At 41.8% G+C, this 19,360-nt stretch overlaps 1 protein-coding gene across 1 annotated transcript; it reads left to right on the top strand.

Annotated features, from left to right (window-relative positions):
- The first annotated feature begins 391 nt into the window (after window positions 1–391).
- Window positions 392–16,689, top strand: sfrp5 (secreted frizzled-related protein 5). The gene is made up of 3 exons (XM_085296861.1): window positions 392–1,369; window positions 8,311–8,388; window positions 15,193–16,689. Exons 1-3 carry the CDS (start codon window positions 814–816, stop codon window positions 15,519–15,521), a joined length of 963 nt encoding a protein of 320 aa, XP_085152987.1. The 5' UTR covers window positions 392–813; the 3' UTR covers window positions 15,522–16,689.
- Window positions 16,690–19,360: the final 2,671 nt, after the last annotated feature.

Genomic DNA, 19,360 nt, shown 5'->3' with positions numbered 1-19,360 from the left:
CTCACAAGTAAATGGAAGTGGGCTAAAGAGTTTAGAAATCCATCACAAAAGCAACATGAGTAAGAGGATGGCAGTGTCTTCTGGGTGTGTTTCCAACTAAAGAATCGTGTGCATATTCGAGAGATCAATATAAAAATGCAGCTGTAGAAACTTGCCACAGGCTGCTCTCTCTTTCTTTCCCGTTAAGCTCTTCTGGAGGAGGGCTTTTGGTGAAAATAAGGGGCAGAAGGAGTGTCCTGAGGGCCAGTGGGAGCCTCCCCCTGGGGTTGTGATTGGCTGGAGCTGTTCTGAGTGAGTCCAGGGGAGGCCAGTAGGAAGGTGAATGGTCTGGACGCCTGCTAGGGGGCAGGCAGCAGACGAGAGCAGCTACCACTGCCTCTTAAAACCTAGGTACTCCTCATTACAGACTGATAGACAGAGAGCAGGAGAGAGCTGGAGGCAGTTCTAGGAGAACACCAGGGAAAGAAAGTGAGAAACTGTGAACAGGGAAAGTTAGGAAAAGTAAGAAGTCCTACTTGTAAGCTCACTCTTCCCTGACTGCTGCCTCCCCACTCCACTACCTGAGGCACATACACACACACACACAGGGAGGTGTTTCAGGGAGGCTTAGAGGGTCGACTCTCCAGGGAAGAAGGGAATTAAACACTTTTGTTTTCAATCCGCTGCGTTCATACTCAGGAGAAAAAAAGGGATTACAGCTTTCACGCCTGCCCCCCCTTGTTTCTCTCTTCTCCTTGCATTTTGTCTTCACTGAGTTACTTTGGAGACTTTGGATATAACCTTCTTGAATTGTTGGTCTGAACTCGTAGAGGCATGGCAAACGGACAAAAGAGCCCCAGGTGGGCATTGACCCAGGGCTCCTTCAGCTTGGCACTGGGCCTGTCGCCCTTCTCCCTCCTCCTCCTCCTTACCGTCTCGGCCGCAGATGAGTATGACTACTACAGCTGGCAGTCGGACAACTTCCACAATGGCCGCTTCTACACCAAGCAGCCCCAGTGTCTGGACATACCAGCTGACCTGCGCCTGTGCCACAATGTGGGCTACAAGAAGATGAGGCTGCCCAACCTCCTGGACCATGAGACCATGCCCGAAGTTAAGCAGCAGGCAGGCAGTTGGGTGCCCCTCCTGGCCAAACGGTGCCATGCTGATACGCAGGTCTTCCTGTGCTCACTGTTTGCACCAGTGTGCCTAGACAGGCCCATCTACCCTTGCCGCTCACTGTGCGAGGCTGTCAGGGACAGCTGTGCTCCGGTGATGGAGACCTACGGCTTTCCCTGGCCGGAGATGCTGACCTGCGACAAGTTCCCCATTGATAACGACCTGTGCATCCCCATGCAGTTCACCGGGAACCATGCGACCCAGCCACCAGGTAGGCCACCTTCATTCATGCATGCTTATGCAAAATACAGTGAAGAGAAATGTCAATGAAATCATAACCAATTTTAATTTGCATAACTACTGAAGAGGCTACTGGTTAAAATTACAGCTTTTCCAGCAGCAAAAAGATAATCTGGTGATTTCCACAAAATGTAAATATCTCTTTAGAAAGATTTAATAATTCAATAAATACTCATTTAATAAATCTTTGAGATTTTTTAAAATAAAAAGCAGTGTTTAAATATTCTGTCCTGGTATATTTGATAAGATCTAGTTGAAAACAAGAGATATATGAATGCGCATATGTTTTAAATTCGACAGAAGGAAAAGTTGCCCCGAAAAATATGTTGTGTTTTGCAGACGCAGGCGCTGAGATGAAAAACTCAGCAGAAAGTAAACAAAGAGATAAAGTTCTGAATTTTTCATTATTTTCATAATATCACTTTAGCAAATGATCGTTCAAGTCCTTGCAATCGGATACACTGAGAGTCTGTAAACTGTGAGGATGAGAGAATCAGATGGCTTCCATACATTTCCACAATGACAGACAAGAGATTAAGTGGAAAACTAGCCAAAGGAGGTCAGCGAAAGAGACGGGAGCAGGAAGATGCTGCAGGGGAAAGTCCTAAGTGGACAGTTGAGGATGGCTCTGGCCATCTACATATGCCTCAGGGAGGCACGGAGACAGACCAAGAGAGCCAGGAGACTTGGAGACTCCAGCAGCCAGATCGCGCATTGAGTTAAGATAGATGGACTGTGGGGGTATTAACTGAAAGTTACACAGAGGCACATGCATGGACACACACCCTTATCAGTAGTCATCCATCTACAGCGAAACAGTCAAAGAGTGAATGAATTATGTTTTATTTCATGGTTTGCACAGAGTCAAATTACTAAATTAACCTTAGCTGGATGAAACAAAGGACAAATCTTTATCAAGGGTTTCTGAGAGTAATTTGATTCACAAAAATAGGAGAATATATTATTCTTCACAAGCAATGAGTAAGAGTATCAATTGTGAATAGTGGGACTGAGTGGGAACTAAATCCAAAGAGGTGTGCAAATGCCTGTGTGTATGTGTGTGTGTGCATGTGTGTGAGAAGCACAACTACTTAAGCAGCCTCTTCACAAAAGCAGTCAGCGCTGAGAGGGAGAGAGAGGGAGTTGATGAGAGTCTTTAGACAGTGGAGGGGGACAGTCCCCACTGTGTCCCAGTCTGCTCAGCCATTGTTGGGTCTGGCAGCCAGCAGGCCAATTAGCTAGAAGGCCAATTACTGAGTTCCCACTAATTAGTCGACATGACAGGACAAGAGACGCAGGCAGAGAATGGGAATCGCTAAAGTCTGATTGTCCCTGAGAGAGCAGAATGAAGAGGAGTGAAAGGAGAGGGAAGCAGGAGAGTAAAGACAGGCACACAGCGAATAAAAGAGGAGAAAAGCTGCTTCCTGCAGCATAAGAAGTGTTTGCCTCTGCTTTCAATGAGAACCTGAAGAAAACGGTTTAGATCCGGTTTAGAAAACGGTGCAGATCTCTTAACTATTCCTAGAATTAGATCTAAGTGTGCTGAAGGTGCTTTCAGTTACTGTGGTTGTGTGTGGGTTGGTGGTGGGGGCAGGTGCCTGTTGAGCCAAAGTCAATTAAAACTGTGTCCAAAATCAAAAACCCTCTTTAAATTTTTATTTTTATTTTATTTTTACAAACTAAGCCTTAATTTATCTTTTATGTTAAGGACACTGAGTTTGTACGTGCTGAAAAATGCTATATAAATAAAATGGTCATTGCCATATTGCTCACATTACTTTACGATTTGCTTTCAACCGTTTAATCTCATTTTTCATCTTCTTTCGTTTATGGTGTAAAGGTCTTTTTTTCACTTGAAATGTCCTTTCTGTTACTTGAGACGTTCTTTGACAGATAAACACATTTCCTAAAGCGCTGAAAACCAATCATTACAAAAACAATGTCAGTCAGTTGTGTGACATATCTTTCCTTTTTATCAATAATGGTCACAGCATACTGACATCTAAGTATCTAATCTGATTTGCAAAATGCAGTGGGAAAAAGACCAGTGGAAGATTCTTGGGTGAATTAATGCAGTTCTGACTTTTTCCATTAGGGAAAATGGCCGTTCTGTTTTTGTAGGACTCGTATCAAGTATGTGACATTTTGGTTTGCGGAGTTATAATTCATTCTTCTACATGCACTTTGAGAAGGAGGCGGCTTGACGTTCATCTGCCACCTCCCCAAACAGCCAACTGTTTGTTGATCCCATCTATTCAAATAATGATCAGAGGAGGATAGATTACAGAGGGTCCTTAAGAATCAGTGGAAATAAGGATTTTTAGTGTTAGGAAATTTTACATACAAAGAACATAAGAAAAAATATGCTGATTTTAATTTTTAAAGAATAAAATGACACTCAAAAACAAAAATGAAATAACGGTAAAGTTAAATTTGGGTGTGTGCTTTTTTAGGCGTGTGCATGTGCGTGTATTCTTGTGAGTGTTTCACACTGAGAGTGAACCCATATCACTTCTAGCCCGGAGGCTCAGCCACTGACATTTCGCTAAGAACCAGAGATTCTCAGATGTGCCGATGAGGCCATCCCGAGGACAAGCTTTTGGCTTCTAATTCCGCACCGATGCACACCCGCACACACACACACACACACACACACACACACACACACACACACACACACACACACACACACACACACACACATGAAAACACAGCCAGCAATAATAAAAAGGAATTTCAGCTAAGAGCTCTTAGAAGTGAGTTTCCCGGGAAGCTTCTATGTCACTGGAGGACACTGACGATTTTCTTTACACGGGATCGCATGAAGAATCTTGTGGTAATCAAGGTGAATCTTTGGGAGTTGGATCAATCACAAGAATTAGTATAGCTTTACTCGCTGATCTCCCAGTCCGGGAGGCCCCGATGCTATCTGAGCTATTCTGCAATTACATGATATAGCACGGTTCGAGGACTCTTGTGGAAACTAACAGTACAGAGCAAGATTCACTTTCCACCTCTGTGTCACAGCCAAAACTGGCAGAGACTCACCACCACCTGAGCTCAGGTTTTGTGCTGGCACTTGTGCCTTTACGTGTGTGTGTGTGTGTGTGTGTGTGTGTGTGTGTGTGTGTGTGTGTGTGTGTGTGTGTGTGTGTGAGAAGAGCCCAAGGGGTGTGATTATGTGAAATACAAGTCTGTATATTATACCACAGAAGACAAGCTGACTGCTGACAAAAGAGGGCCCAGGCATCCCGGGAGCGGAAAAGGCCAGCCGAGCTCAGTCTGTCAGACAGGGAACAATTAATGCCACACCATCAACTACACCTCATTGTTTTAATGATGCCACTTTTAGCTGCTGTCAGCATCTGTAAATCAGTAGGCATGATTATCACAGACTGGATTCTGGTTTTGTTTCTTAGTTTTGTTTCTTAACTTAGTTTGCATGTTTGCACCAGAAATGAACACTCAAGATATGTACATATGTACAGTGAAATTGCATGGGAGGAAAGGTCTGTCCTTGCTGAAATCTGTGATGAAATGTGACTAGTGTGATTTACAACCACATTAAAGGAGACAGGCAGCACTGTCAGGACCCCAGCAGCACAACAGTCACTGCTCATATGAACTTGGTTACTATATGAAAAGGAAAATATGATCCAATGCTCTGGGTATGGAGCGCTGCCGAGGCGTTATGAGGATGTATTTTCTCTTCTGTGTAGGCTTCCTACAGATGCAAGGAGCATGCTGTGTTTTAGGGGCCCCGTGGGTTCCCCGAGTCATGCTTTAGTCCTCCTTCGCCCCGCATTTCAACAGATGTTTGGCTCTCCGATGTAAATCACGCTGAATTTCATCTCCGGGATTGTACCATTTTATGTCATAAGTGCTGCTGCTCATGACTTAAAAGACCCAAATGAGGCATGAGATAGTGACCGGCGCACATTCTTCTTATAAAAGTCGCTGTGAAGCTCGGGCAACGAGCAATAAGGTACAAGAAATGTCAGAGAACCAGATGACGGTGCTGTTAGATGTGGTCGTCAGATGTGTGAAGACACGTGTTTGTGTTTATTCAAAAGTGCGCATAAGAGAAAGAGGCAGCGGCGGCATGTAACCTCTTGCATTTTTACCCAACTATAAAAATGATTCCAAGCGAATCAGTCAAATGAAACAAACATAAAATATGATTTGTAGTGTTTGTGATTTCAGCTGCATGTTTAAAGTAAGTTAATTAGATTGTTAAATATCATGTGATGACAAGCGGTGTCTATTAGGAATTCACTGTGAACAGACACGATGATTTGTGTTGTTGCCCAATAAATTTCATGCCAGAAAGCAATTTCCTAAGCTAAGTAAAACAAAATAAGAATGACTATGTCATTAAAGAGAACAGATATTCCTTTGCAGTGGTACACGGTGCCACTGCTTTGTATTCCAAATTTATTTTGCAAATGAGTTTTCACGTTCATAAGTTTAATAGGTTTTTCTTGGAGATTTCTTTATAGACAAAAGACACTGCAGAAAGACTGAAATGTTATTAACCTCGGAGCTATGAGTAAGTGAAGTTTTGGAGAAGTTTCCCCCTCTTGCTGTGCACCATTTCCACCCTGGCTTGCTGTTTAAAGATTAACAGCAGGGCCTTCCACAAGACCTCCTCCCTACTCACCCCATTCCCATTATCCCTTTCCTCTTATCCTCAATCATCAACTCCCAACCTCCTCATCCTCCACAGGTTCTGTAAGCTCTGTAAGACAGTAACATTTGTCATAATAAATTGGAACATTAAAATTTCTGTAATTAAGTTCGTAACCCAGTAGGTAAATGCCAAAAGTAGCACACAAGAGGTGGTCAAGTCCAAAGTCAACCAGAGTGAGAGCAAGATTTTCACAATTTAATCGCATGGTAAAAAATTCTTCAGCTGCTTTGAGATGATGGCAAAAAATATATTAATGAGCTCAAAGTCAAAATATTTACTGAGCAGAAATGTGTCCAGGAAAAAAAGTACCAAGCCACGCAGCAGTGATTCCCATCAGAACATGACGGTGATTCCCTCGACAGAGACCGACGATGAGGGCAGTCGTCCCTTTAGTGATTTCTAAGCGCCATCCAAAGGCTGGTTTTCGGTCCAAGCTCAACTAAGTTTCATGGAGGGACTGCTTTCTCCTGACACATGCTCTGGCATCAGCGCAACCGGGCCTTCTGCCAAAATACCACCCCTGTGAAACCAGAATGAATTACCACCGAGTCTGAATAAGACCGAACGGCTTCAAGGGAACCATTCAAGACGGACAAATCCAGAGAAGTTTTGTTGTCTCTTGTTCTGTGTGTGTGTGTTTCTGTGTGTGTGTTTTTCCATGCTTCTGTCCCAGTCTGCATGTCAGCACCAAACAATTAGAAGCCTGACCTTGCAGGCCTCACAGGTCTCCTGCCTATGAAAGCATGGGAACCCTCAGAGGAGAAAAAACTGGCAGTTGCTCTACAAGAACATGGCTCAGCTACCTCCAACACACACATAGGCAGACACACACATGCATACACTCACTGGTGGTTAGGGGGTTCACCTCCCCATGACCCAAGCAGCGAAGCATGTTAAACTTTGACCCATCTCATTATCTGGCCAGACGCTGAGGTTTGGGCTGAGGTGATAACCTCTGAACCCTGACTTTTAACCCAGGGCCTGCACAGTGCAAGGAGAGGCGTGTCGTTTTGCATAGGTGTGTTTCTGGAAAGTGGGAGACACAGAAGGAAAGAGAAAGCACAGGGAACTCAGGGAGTGGGGGAATAACATATTTTGGATCTTGCAATGAGGGAATGTCAGAAAAACTAAACTCTCCTATAAGCAGTTATCTCGAGAAAAAAAAGGCTGCCAACTCAGCAAAAGTTCTGCACTGTTTTCCCTTCATGTTGTCAAATTTATCCCCTAGGTGTATAGGTATGTTGTCAGGGCAATGCTTCTATACCACATCCTTCTCTCTGTGGCCCTTTCTAATATTATACTTTTTTTGCTCTCTTGGCTTGCGGCTCTGTTTGGTGGATGAGTGGCCTGATATTAGATGTGTAGAGCTGGAAATACTCTGAAAATACATGGAATCGAAGCAGTAATTGTTTTGATGATGTTTCATATCGAGGGGAAAATTACAAGGTGGTGCGTTTTCGTGTATGCGTGTGTCAGAGAAGTCTCTGACGTTTTATAAATCCTATTAATTGAATGGCAAGGCCTTATTTGTCCATTTCAGCTATATAAATATAAAAGTATGGGAACATGCAAAAAATACATAAAAAGGATTTTATGCAGGGCTTGTATTTCTTCCCTCATGTGCTCTGTCTCAACTGTGTGGGCAGACAACAACAACAACAATCACAAAGTCCCATATCAAAGTTAGACAGGCCAAACACGCTCTTGAGTAAAGCATGCATGACCGTAAATTTTGAGTTAAAAATAAACTGAACTTGTTGCTTTGGTTTCCCCCTCGCTCTTTCACAATGTGCGGTTGCTGTGTGGCCTAAGTGATGGCTGCGTCTGTGTACTGAATCACTTTTCACCATGTTCAGCAGCTCCCGCCGCACCGTTTACCTTTCTGAACAGCCGAGACCACGCCTGCGCCACCAAAATATGCAACGGGCCAGAATAAAAACATTTTCTCCAGTGTAATTGCAGGGCAAACATCAGTCAGCCTACTGGACTCTGCGTTCACTCAGCAGCAAATAGTCTCTGACAAGGGGGGGGGGGGGCAAATAAGTGCCTCAGAAGTGCTCAGGGCTTAACGATTTCATACTGACACAACTTTGGTTTTGCTCACTGCACTTGACCTCAACGCTGCCGTTAGATATGAGCTAATCTGGTTTTAAAAGCACCAAATGAAACGAGATTGAATACAGGTGACGACAAATTCTTCTTCCTTCTTTTTTTCCCCTCAGTGTCAAAGGTGTGCCCACCGTGTGACAATGAGCTGAAGAAAGACAACATCATGGAGCATTACTGTGCAAGTGACTTTGGTAAGTAGTAAAAAACTGAAAAACATAGTACCTGACTATGGATACAAACGGTCACTAGCATACAGCACTGTTATGGAAACTTTCTTACCTATCTGCAGTCTGGTAAACTGGAGTTTGCGAGAGACTGACAACACAGCAGAAAAGTGCAATTGCTTTGTGTACAACAGTCAGCCAAGTACAAGAGTGCAAGCAAAACATTTCACCACGGTGTTGATTTGGATTTACAAGTTTCATGACGTAATAATAAAATCTGTGTTTTAATATTGTGTTGAAAAGTTGTAATAACAAACTAAAAAGTCAAAGCACTGTGTCCTTAAAAACTCCCATCAACATAAATGCCATGGGCATAAAGTTATAGCAAAATAGCAAAATCACCTAAAACGAAAGCTTAACTTTGAGCTGTCAGTGGTTACATAATATGAAGATTAACTGGTATTTACGCTATTTTCCTTTGATTATGAATTAAAAAGCATGTGCAACCACACAGAGAATCTCACCTGCACATCCCTGTTTCTCACTTCTGATCCTCCCATCGATTAAATCTTTATTGCAGCCGTTTCGCGTTAATTTCGCTGCTAGAATCGGCTTTTTCTTCACATGAGCTGATAAATGACTTCATTTCTTAGCCCCAATTTCAAACTTTCCACTTTCCAACCTTCGTGTTTCACAATAGTAATGACCTTAAGATGATGCCAGAGTATAATTATATAAATAGTCTGTTATTTGAGTTCATCACAGCAGCTGAATTGTTTACAGTGTTTACAGTTAATGATAAACTGCTGTCTATTTGCTCTGTTCCAAACACGTTAAGCACCAAATGAGGAAGGGTGACAAAAAGTTGTGAAATTACAAAAGCATGTGTGGCCAGGATCATTTTTTTCTCTGCATATTTTATGTTTCCCGCAGAGGAGATGCCTGCAGTATAAAACAGTTTTACAAAATAACCACATGTACAAAAGAGCCAGAATATACAGAGCATGACCCATAATAAATGATAAAACCACATCCAACAACAACAAAACACGTCCGTGCGCACCTTCCTGACTCTCTGAGCCGCAACCAAAACGCAGACACGTCTCCTGTAATTCATCGTGACGTTACCAAATCAGGGATATTTATTTGTCTGATTAATTGCAGGATTATATATCTCAATCTTTTACAGTTTTTTCTGAATGCTTAAACCCTAACTGTGATTCCTGTAGCACAATCTCTAAAACTATTCAGACTTATAGCAAAACCACTCACTGAGTCTGCAAAACTAAAAGCACAAAAACTGCTTTGCACTCAGTTTGCAATTTTGTAACACACACTTTGCAAAACTGTAGGCACAATTCACTGCACAACACTCAATTACCAAATTTCCAACACACTCCTAGCAAAAGTATACACATGTATGGCTATCATTAACACTAATTTGCCAACTGTCTGGCACACTTTCACATGTGAAAACTTTTTTAGATAATCAGTTCACTTTGCAATCTGCCTAAGCACTATAATACAGGTAAGCTGTGTGTGCGGAGTACAATGGAGGGAGCAGAAAGAGTGAGAAGAAGAGGAGGCCGAGGAAGAGGACGTGGAGGTGAAGAAGTAGGATGAAGAGGACGACAAGGACAAGGAGGAGCAAGAGGAAGATGAGGAGGGGGGAGAGGAAAATGAGGAGGGGGGAGAGGAAAATGAGGAGGGGGGAGAGGAAGGGTAGGAAGAGTAAGAAATAGAATTACTGATGACATCAGAGCTACAATAGTGGACCATGTAATCAACCGTGGAGTGACCCTGAGGGTAGCTGGCCAATGGGTCCAGCCTAACTCGAGCCGCTACACTGTAGCAAGCACCATAAGGACATCTTGAAATGAGAATCGGTTAGTTGTGTGCTTAGTAGATGATGGCTTGTGTGTACTGTTTGATACGGAAACACCACTTTTACGAAGGTGTGAAGAGTTAGTCTAGCTGTGTTTGCTTTTGCAAGAGAACTACAATGTTTTGATGATTGGGTGACAGGTTTTCTTATTTGTGTGAAGAGTTTTGCAAAATTAGCCAATAGTTACAAAAAATGTGCTTAAGCAATCAGAAAAAACTGTAATATGAAACATGATTGCAGATAGCCGCAGAAAGACGTTTTATTGGCTCAGCCTTTATGTGGCTGGAGGACACAAGGGAATGCGTCGAAAAGGTAAGTGTGACATATGGATTTGGAGATCAAGGAAGGAACAACTCTACAATGTTATTCTGTAGTGCGAGAGCTTGAGCTCATACCCCATGAATGCTGCTACCTATTCATCTTTGGACACTGTTTTTGCTACGGTCTGCTTTTCATGGACGATCTCATGACGTTTCTTACTGCACTATCCAGCTGCTGTACAAATGACAAGAGTCTTGTTTAGCCGACACCTTGTTGTTACAGTTTTTGCCCGTTGCTTGAACACATTTGGCAAAACGTCGCTCATTGTGCCAAAACTCTAAACACAAGTAAACACGACACAACACTGGGAAATATACCATACACATCTGTGCCAAAATGAAACTCCACTCCCAAAACCTAAACTCTGCTGTCAAAACCTAACATTCCTCTGTCAAAATGTAACTCTGTTGACAAAATGACACATACTTGCATCATATGCAAACACTTACAGATCAGGGGGAACACACTAGTCTTCTTTACATAAAACACTGCAGTCCTTGATTTCCATTGTGTATTCAGAAGGCACATTTACAGGAGACACATTTCCAAACAACCAAAAACGCAAATAGACCTACTCAATAGTGTACATCGCAGTACCATGAATTCAGATAAAGCAAAAAAAAAAAAACCACAACACAATAATACTGCAATAGAAAAAACACTATACTGTAAACACAAAAAACCATGACAATTGTGCATAAGTGGGCTCATGGATCCCGCCGTCTGTTGGGGTCTGGCCACAGGACCTCATCAACATCGCAAGCAGTGTCCTCTCCCGCTGGGCACCGGGGAAAATATCCTCTTGCATGTCGAAACCCTGTCACTGTTCCTCTCGAATGGGACTCTGTAGAGCTGCTTCATGGTGATGCTGAGTTTACCCAAGATGCGTCTGATGGTGGTGATGCTCACATGGTTTATGTTGCTGAACACTCGCCTGTCTGCAAGTATTTTCCGTCGTAGCTGGTGGAGACGGATGGCATTGTCTGCCCTCACTAGGTCCACAACGGCAAGTTCCTGCTGTTGTGTGAACAGGCGTTGCCGTCCTCCCCCAGAAGGTCTTCGAGTCATTCTGGAGAAATACAACCACATATTGTCATCGGTTTGCTTATTTTTCTTACAGTACTTTACTGTATGTACTGTGTCATCCACTGTACAACACTGTACTTCAATATAAGGAATCAGCCACTTTGGCTGCAAAAGGAGCATTAGCACCCCGTACACTTGATATGGTAATGTGATATACTGTAGAACAGTGCTATGAAACCATCTGAGTAGAGCAGAAGGTATGGAGGTGAAGACATACCTGTTTTCTAGTCGGAATGTTCGTATTACAGATGCCACTGTGAAGCGGCTTAGATGTGGGTGGACTCTCTGCCCAGCTTCCCTCATAGTCAGGCCATGGTTGATGACATGGTCCACCAAAGTTGCTCTTATTTCATCAGAAATATGGGTCCGTTCATGGCCTCTTCGGCCTTCTCCTCCTCTTCCTCCTCCTCCTCTACCTCTTCCTCTTGCTCTCCCTCCATCCATGCTTGCAAAGTTCTTGAAATGGCTACGCTGAGGGCTTTTTGTAGTTGGCTAATTGGTGTTCGGTTTTGCAAGTACGTGCCTTCAGGTGTGTATTTGAGTGGTTGCAATTATCCGATGTGTTTTGTATTTTGGATACATGTGTTTTCCAAATGGCACCCTGAGATTTCATTTTGTGAGCGAAGTGTCTTATGTATGAAATAGAGTGTAGCATGCAGGACCATGTGTGTTGCATAAAGGGGTAGGTGTGTTGCATAAAGGAGTAGGAGTGTTGCATAATTGGTACTGGGGTGCAAAGCAGCGCTTTTGTTTAAGGTATGGGTACATGTGTTTGAGGTATGGTAACAAAAGCTTCACGTTGTGTTACTTTAGTCTGAGCATGGGTTTATAGTGTTCAAGCAACGGGCAAAAACTGTAAAGTAGATTGCTTGCTTCAGTTTGAAGAAAACCTGTTTCTCCTCAAAACGATGGCACACTCCTCACTCCCTCTCTTTCCAGCTGCTTCTACCTCTACGCCCTCCTCTGCTCACTTTAAAGAGAGCGACTTTGTATAAAGACGTGGGCACAGCTTGTCACAAAGATGCTGGCCAGGCCGCACAGAGGGCCCCACTGCATCACTTATGACTAAATATGACTGATTACAGGTGGGCATTTAAAGTGAAGCAGAGGGAGATGAATTATCCTCCGTACCTTTACTGAACACACGCCGTACATACACATGAATGCAGTCTTTCACAAAAACACACGCGGCTCAGGCATGTAGGCAGGCAAATACAGCGCATAAACATACTCGCGGCGAAGGAGCTGGATGTGAAACAGGATGTGAACAAGGGGCAACTCAATGCACGCATTCCTTTTTGAACACGCTATCACTTCACATGTACTGTATACCTATCTGAGCGTACCGAGGGATGTTTATGCAACCATAGACAAGCAGGCGAGAAGTGAAATGGCGATCTTCCAGCAGGCCGGGGTACATAGCGATGCTTCATACCGACCCCACACCTTTGCCCGACCCGTGATTAATTTCACCTGTCAAAATTCTCACCCAGAGAATTCCTCTTTTGAATGTTTGGCAGTTCAATTTTAATCTCTCGCATATAAAAATATGAACTTATAAACAGAAGGTGCAATGGGAGATTCAAGTCAGTACTTCATTAGGCTGATAAACTTTGAGTTTGCTGTAACCGGATCCTACATGTAATAAAACTGTGCACAGAGGTTCTCTGTTCTACATATGTTTTGCCTAAAAATACACAGCTGGTCGCAAAACACTGCACTGCAAGTGTGTAAACAATGACACAGGCAGGGCAGAATGACAACAGATGATAATGATTCCATGTAGCAATATTAATCTTATGCTGCAAGCAGTTTTTTAGACTTATGGATGTTGCCCTGAACCTCACTATAAATCTGACTTTGTCTGAGACTTGAAAGCAAAATCATTTAAGATGATTTTTGCTCAGGAATAGCCCGACAACAACAAAGAGAAGACTTGTGATTTATATTGCCAAAATATGTACACCAAATTCCAAAAAGATGTTGGACTGTGGAGTTTTTCCCGAGTCAGACATTCACAAGGATGCAGTTTTTGCACACTGCTCAGGAAAGTCTAAATGATGATACTCGGGGGAGGTGTAAAATAGCTACTGCTTTAGAACAGTACAGAGCTCAGTACTAGACTTCCAGAAGTTAAAAAAAAATACCACAGCTGCTTAAATAAGAGTGAAACACTGGGATCAGAGTGACACATTACAGTTTTTTCTGATTGCTTAAGCACATTTTTTGTAACTATTGGCTAATTTTGCAAAACTCTTCACACAAATAAGAAAACCTGTCACCCAATCATCAAAACATTGTAGTTCTCTTGCAAAAGCAAACACAGCTAGATTAACTCTTCACACCTTTGTAAAAATGGTGTTTCCGTATCAAACAGTACACACAAGCCATCATCTACTAAGCACACAATGCGCCAACTGCACACTGATGGTATGAATACAAAACACATCTGGCCTTTGCTTTCTCTGTGCACAAGGTAGGCTATGTCAGTTTGAGCTCATACTTCTGTCATAGATCCATAAGCATAGAGGGATCCAAACTTCAAGTACTGGTGTTTATTCACACACATCAAAACAAACACAAGTGTTTATTTCCAAGTATAGGATTATTTGCAATCGCCATAATGACTCTATGGGTTACTTGGTCTGCAGTGAACATGCTTCCTCTGCCCCAGCATCTGGTCATCTAGCAATTCTCTAAAGTAACAATTTCAGTATTTTCACATCAATGGTATTGGTGTGTTTCTCATTGGCATATGGCAGTGCTACAAATCTTTGTGCGAAGTGACTGTGCTAACCGATTCTCATTTCAAAATGTCCTTATGGTACTTGCTACAGTGTAGCGGCTCGAGTTAGGCTGGACCCGTTGGCCAGCTACCCTCAGGGTCATTCCACGGTTGATTACATGGTTCACTATTGTAGCTCTGATGTCATCAGCGATTCTATTTCTTACTCTTCCTACCCTTCCTCTCCCCCCTCCTCATCTTCCTCTCCCCCCTCCTCGTCTTCCTCTTGCTCCTCCTTGTCCTTGTCGTCCTCTTCATCCTACTTCTTCACCTCCACGTCCTCTTCCTCGGCCTCCTCTACTTCTCACTCTTTCTGCTCCCTCCATTGTACTCCGCACACACAGCTTACCTGTATTATAGTGCTTAGGCTGATTGCAAAGTGAACTAATTATCTAAAAAAGTTTTCACATGTGAAAGTGTGCCAGACAGTTGGCAAATTAGTGTTAATGATAGCCATACATGTGTATACTTTTGCTAGGAGTGTGTTGGAAATTTGGTAATTGAGTGTTGTGCAGTGAATTGTGCCTACAGTTTTGCAAAGTGTGTGTTACAAAATTGCAAACTGAGTGCAAAGCAGTTTTTGTGCTTTTAGTTTTGCAAACTCAGTGAGTGGTTTTGCTATAAGTCTGAATAGTTTTAGAGATTGTGCTACAGGAATCACAGTTAGGGTTTAAGCATTCAGAAAAAACTGTAAGACCTTTAGGGTTTTACTGAATAAAAATAAATTTAAATATCTTCTTCTCTTCTCCTTTAGTCCTAAAGATGAAAATCAAGGAGGTGAAAAAGGAAAAGGGTGACCGGAAGCTGATTGCAGCACAAAAGAAGAAGAAAGTTCTGAAGCAGGGCGTGCTGAGGAAGAAGGACCTGAAGAAGCTGACCTTGTACATTAAGAATGGTGCCAATTGTCCGTGCTCCCAGCTGGACAGCCTGGGCTCCAACTTCCTCATCATGGGCCGCAAAGTGGACCAACAACTGCTTCTCACATCCATTCACAAGTGGGACAAGAAGAGCAAGGAGCTCAAGGTCGCCATCAAATACATGAAGTCCCATCAGTGCCCCACCTACCACACCGTCTTCCAGTGACCTGCTTCACTGCAGTGTTCGCTGAACTTTCCACAACTTTGCTTTTCAGATTCAACCTTTGTTTCACTTAGATTATAGCAGTTATTTCACTAATGCATCCCTGAGTCATGGATCCTATAAAATCTTTTACCAGCCCCGAAGCTAAACACGAATCAGGTAGTTGTCCTTTTCTCCTTTGATGTTAGAGATCATTATTATTATTATTGGAGAGAGGAAAACTGCTTTTTAAATAAGTCAAGTCCCTCCCTTCCATAAAAAAAAGACAATAAGAATGATTTCATATTGATTCACATCCTGGAATCTAATGTACTCTTCATTAATATGCTTGCCTATTCTGATATTATAGAATCACTTAAATCATATCCTAAAGCAATCTTCTTAGACATCAGCATTAAGAAATGGAAATTTAACTACTGGAAAGAAAAGACGCTCGACGCTGTAGTGAAATGAAAATTATGGGAAGGTTTGTTTCTGTGCAAAAAGTGCTGAGAGCAATGAGAGAGTGAACGTATGTGGGTTGTGTGATGTACCAGTGCACACGCTGGCACAGTGCTCCAAGGAACAACATCAAAGCACAGAAATATTGATGATCCACTTAACTGCATGTTGTAAAAAGTAGGTAATTCAGACCAATACTAAATGCTTAGAAAACTGGGATTTGTTTTTTTTCTTATCCATGCTGGGAACGAAGACTGATGGAATGAGACAGACTGACTGATGCTTCCACTGACTTTGTACAGAACCATTTCTGTGGCCTGAAAGAGGGAAACTTGAATATTTTTTACTTTTTAATTTTGAAAGAGAATAAAGTTAGGGCAGTGAAGGCATCGTCTGGAAAACAAGTGGAGAATAAAAGAGAAAGAAAGAGAGAGAGACTCTGGACACAACCAACAATGTTGGATTCATAAGTCTCTTGTACTCGCTATTTTTCACTATCAGTCTTCAAATGTTTCTTTTCTTGTACTTTTTTTTTTAAACGCTTCAGTTAAACATCTATGGTATGAAAACAAAAAATCATACACACAGAGCACCTGAATACACTGTTGCTGTAACAATGAGAGATTTTTTTTCTAACCTATTAACCTGTAAGTAGTTCTGTTACTGAAATAGATCTTTGTTTTACAGAAAAAGTTAATGAATAAAATATATTTTAAATTTTTATAAAGAACACCTGCTTGAAATGTCATGTTTCACATTTATTACCAATAAACCACAAAGTGTATATTCATGCCTAAAAAAATTATTTTCAGACTATCATCTGCATAAAATGTTCGACTGGTTTAAAAAAAAAAAGCGCGTAAGTAACTAACACACTTGAATGAGGATGCTCAGTATTTTACGACTTCATTTATTTTTTAACATTTTTCATATTAAACAGATACTTTTCTCACTGGCCAATTAGATGCAATAAAATGGGGCGAATAGAAAAGGAAACTACTCTGATTTACACTTTTTAAATTTTTGAATCTACCACAACAACTGTCAAAGCATAAAATAAAGTTGACAAGTTGAAAATGTCTTGGTCTGATGTTTCTCAATGTTCACTGTAGGCTGTAAATCAAAAACAGGGATTTTTGTTTGTTGGTTTGGCCATCCTATTCTCTTATGATGTGTTTGACATAAAGCACACTGTCTATTTATCATTTAAATTCACATTCCAGCCAGAACCTCCTAGATTTAAAACAGAAGAAGATTTCTCCACAAACAGGGACGTAGCTACTGCAGGATTGTGATTTAACTGCAACATAGCTGTAAAAACACTGCAAATATTCAACAATGTGCCTGAGATTGATTGCAGTCAGTCCCAGATCCAACCACAATTATTTGGAGACAGGTTTCCTTCCACCAGGGACTCGTAATTACTGTGTGACTGAAAGTGGTCATCCAGAGTTTGTGTTAGGTTTTGAAATTGGTCTCTGAAAGTGAAAACAAAAAACAAAACAGGGCATCCACCAATAGGTTCTCATCCTATTTTTACTATAGTGTGACTGAGCTATTAGTATAGCTCTTAGTACAAGTGATTCACAATCTCAGTTTTACATCATTTAAAGCAAGTGAGTCAAAAATAAGCAAATCTGTTTCGTTTTTGTGAATGGGGGTATTAGCCACTGAGACCCAAACAGTTTCGGTAACAAACTGACAGTTTGTTTGATTGTTTGTTTCCGCTGGTAAGGTGGACATTTAAACATGGAAGCTGATGTGTACTGGCTTGCTTGTGGGGCGAGTGGTCATTTGAGGAACAGGTTGGAGATTATTTTAGGTTACCAAAGGCAGTGTTACACACACCCAATATAAGCTGCAGCTTTTCCAAAAACATCAGGGGATAAGGATCGTGAAAGTGCGCATGGGCTGCCACACACCTTCATTTCTATTTGCAAAAGGAAACAAAGAAGTAAAATCTCATTTTTGCGCTGCTCTATTCCAAAACCTTTCAGATCCACACTGGGCCCTCAGCTCTAAGCAAAGCCTGGGCAACAAAGCCACCAGTATTTATTGACAGAGTGAAGGGGTGATGCAGATAGACAGCAGGCTGCGATGAAACTGACCAACTTTATCAAAACCATACATAGCTTGAACACTCCAGACACATACACTACTAATTTACTACAAAAAAAAAGATTTGGAATCTTTGTTCTCCAAAATGCAAAACGGATCAACTGTGACACTTTACAGTGTTTATTGTCTTCCACCCATATTTCCCGGAATGTGGAGAGTTTTGGAGGCTGTTTCAAGCGTAAATGCCAGTGGAGTGGTGACCTATTTCCAAGTGATTGTTGAGATAGAGCACAGTCTCTAGGCTGTGGAATGACAGAAACAGGAGGGGACAGGCATATTGGATAGAAATATGCTGGACAAGAGTTCCTTTACTGGAAACTTAATCAAAACCGATTAAAGACTGAGATAAAAGTTTAAATGCCATGAAGCTGAAGTGAGGAAGCCTTTGTTGGAAAGTGTTGACCTCTCCTTTAGAAGTGAATCAGCACACGTGCAGTAGATAAAATGTACCTTCAAAGAAAATGATGAGCAGCTTTCATTAATCAAGACGTAAGTTAAAGCAGGGGAAGGCGCAGAGGGAAGGTGGAAAAAGAGACAAGGGATAGCTTGGCTGAGTCCCAAAGACATCCATCAGCAGCTCCTCAAAGGTCACTTGTGTAGTTAATGAGGGCCTGATGAGGGAGTGACCAGTGACACACGTGGAAAATGCGCACATCCATTCAAAAGACACATATGTTGGGAATATGCAATAAGATGACAAACTTACATTGACATCCCTTATTCTAATGAGGCCTCCATTCAAATACACTTGATTGGGTCCAGAAAAAAAATTGTGGAAAAAAATGGATTACCACACACGTGCGTGCCCACACATATACACACCATAGAAGAATGGCCACATTGTGTATTTTTATTGCAGAGTCCTGATAAGCACGACCATTTTTTTCAGTTAAATAGTGGTAGTCTGTTAGGCTGTCAATTGTAGGCACACACGTGCAAGCATATCTTAGATCACGGCCCCTCACACCCTGTCATACAGTGTGCATTGCAAACTGATTTTCCTTTAAAAGAAAAAAAAACATGTATATTTTTTAACATTTTCCAGCATCCACCCACTTGTTTTCTTTAGGCTGTTGATTTCCCAAGTTTTCACTAATTTCTTTTGACAAAACCCAGAGACCTGGATGTGATCGACTTACAACCACTTTTTCTTTCAACATTTGAAAAAATATTTTGCATATGTGATAACGTTCATTTGGGAAATGAGCTTACGAAGCATGAATGTATGTGAAGTCGGTGGCTGTTAAGTACTGACTCTTTTTTTTTTTTTAAGTAATCCTAAA

Source organism: Mchenga conophoros, linkage group LG13 (assembly GCF_057382185.1).
Source record: "Mchenga conophoros isolate Kocher_MC1m ecotype Shallow Benthic linkage group LG13, M_conophoros_male_GT1.1, whole genome shotgun sequence".
In the NCBI taxonomy this organism is placed as follows: Eukaryota; Metazoa; Chordata; class Actinopteri; order Cichliformes; family Cichlidae; genus Mchenga; species Mchenga conophoros.
The sequence above is the reverse complement of the archived record's forward strand: the minus strand, read 5'-3'. Positions and strand labels throughout refer to the sequence as shown.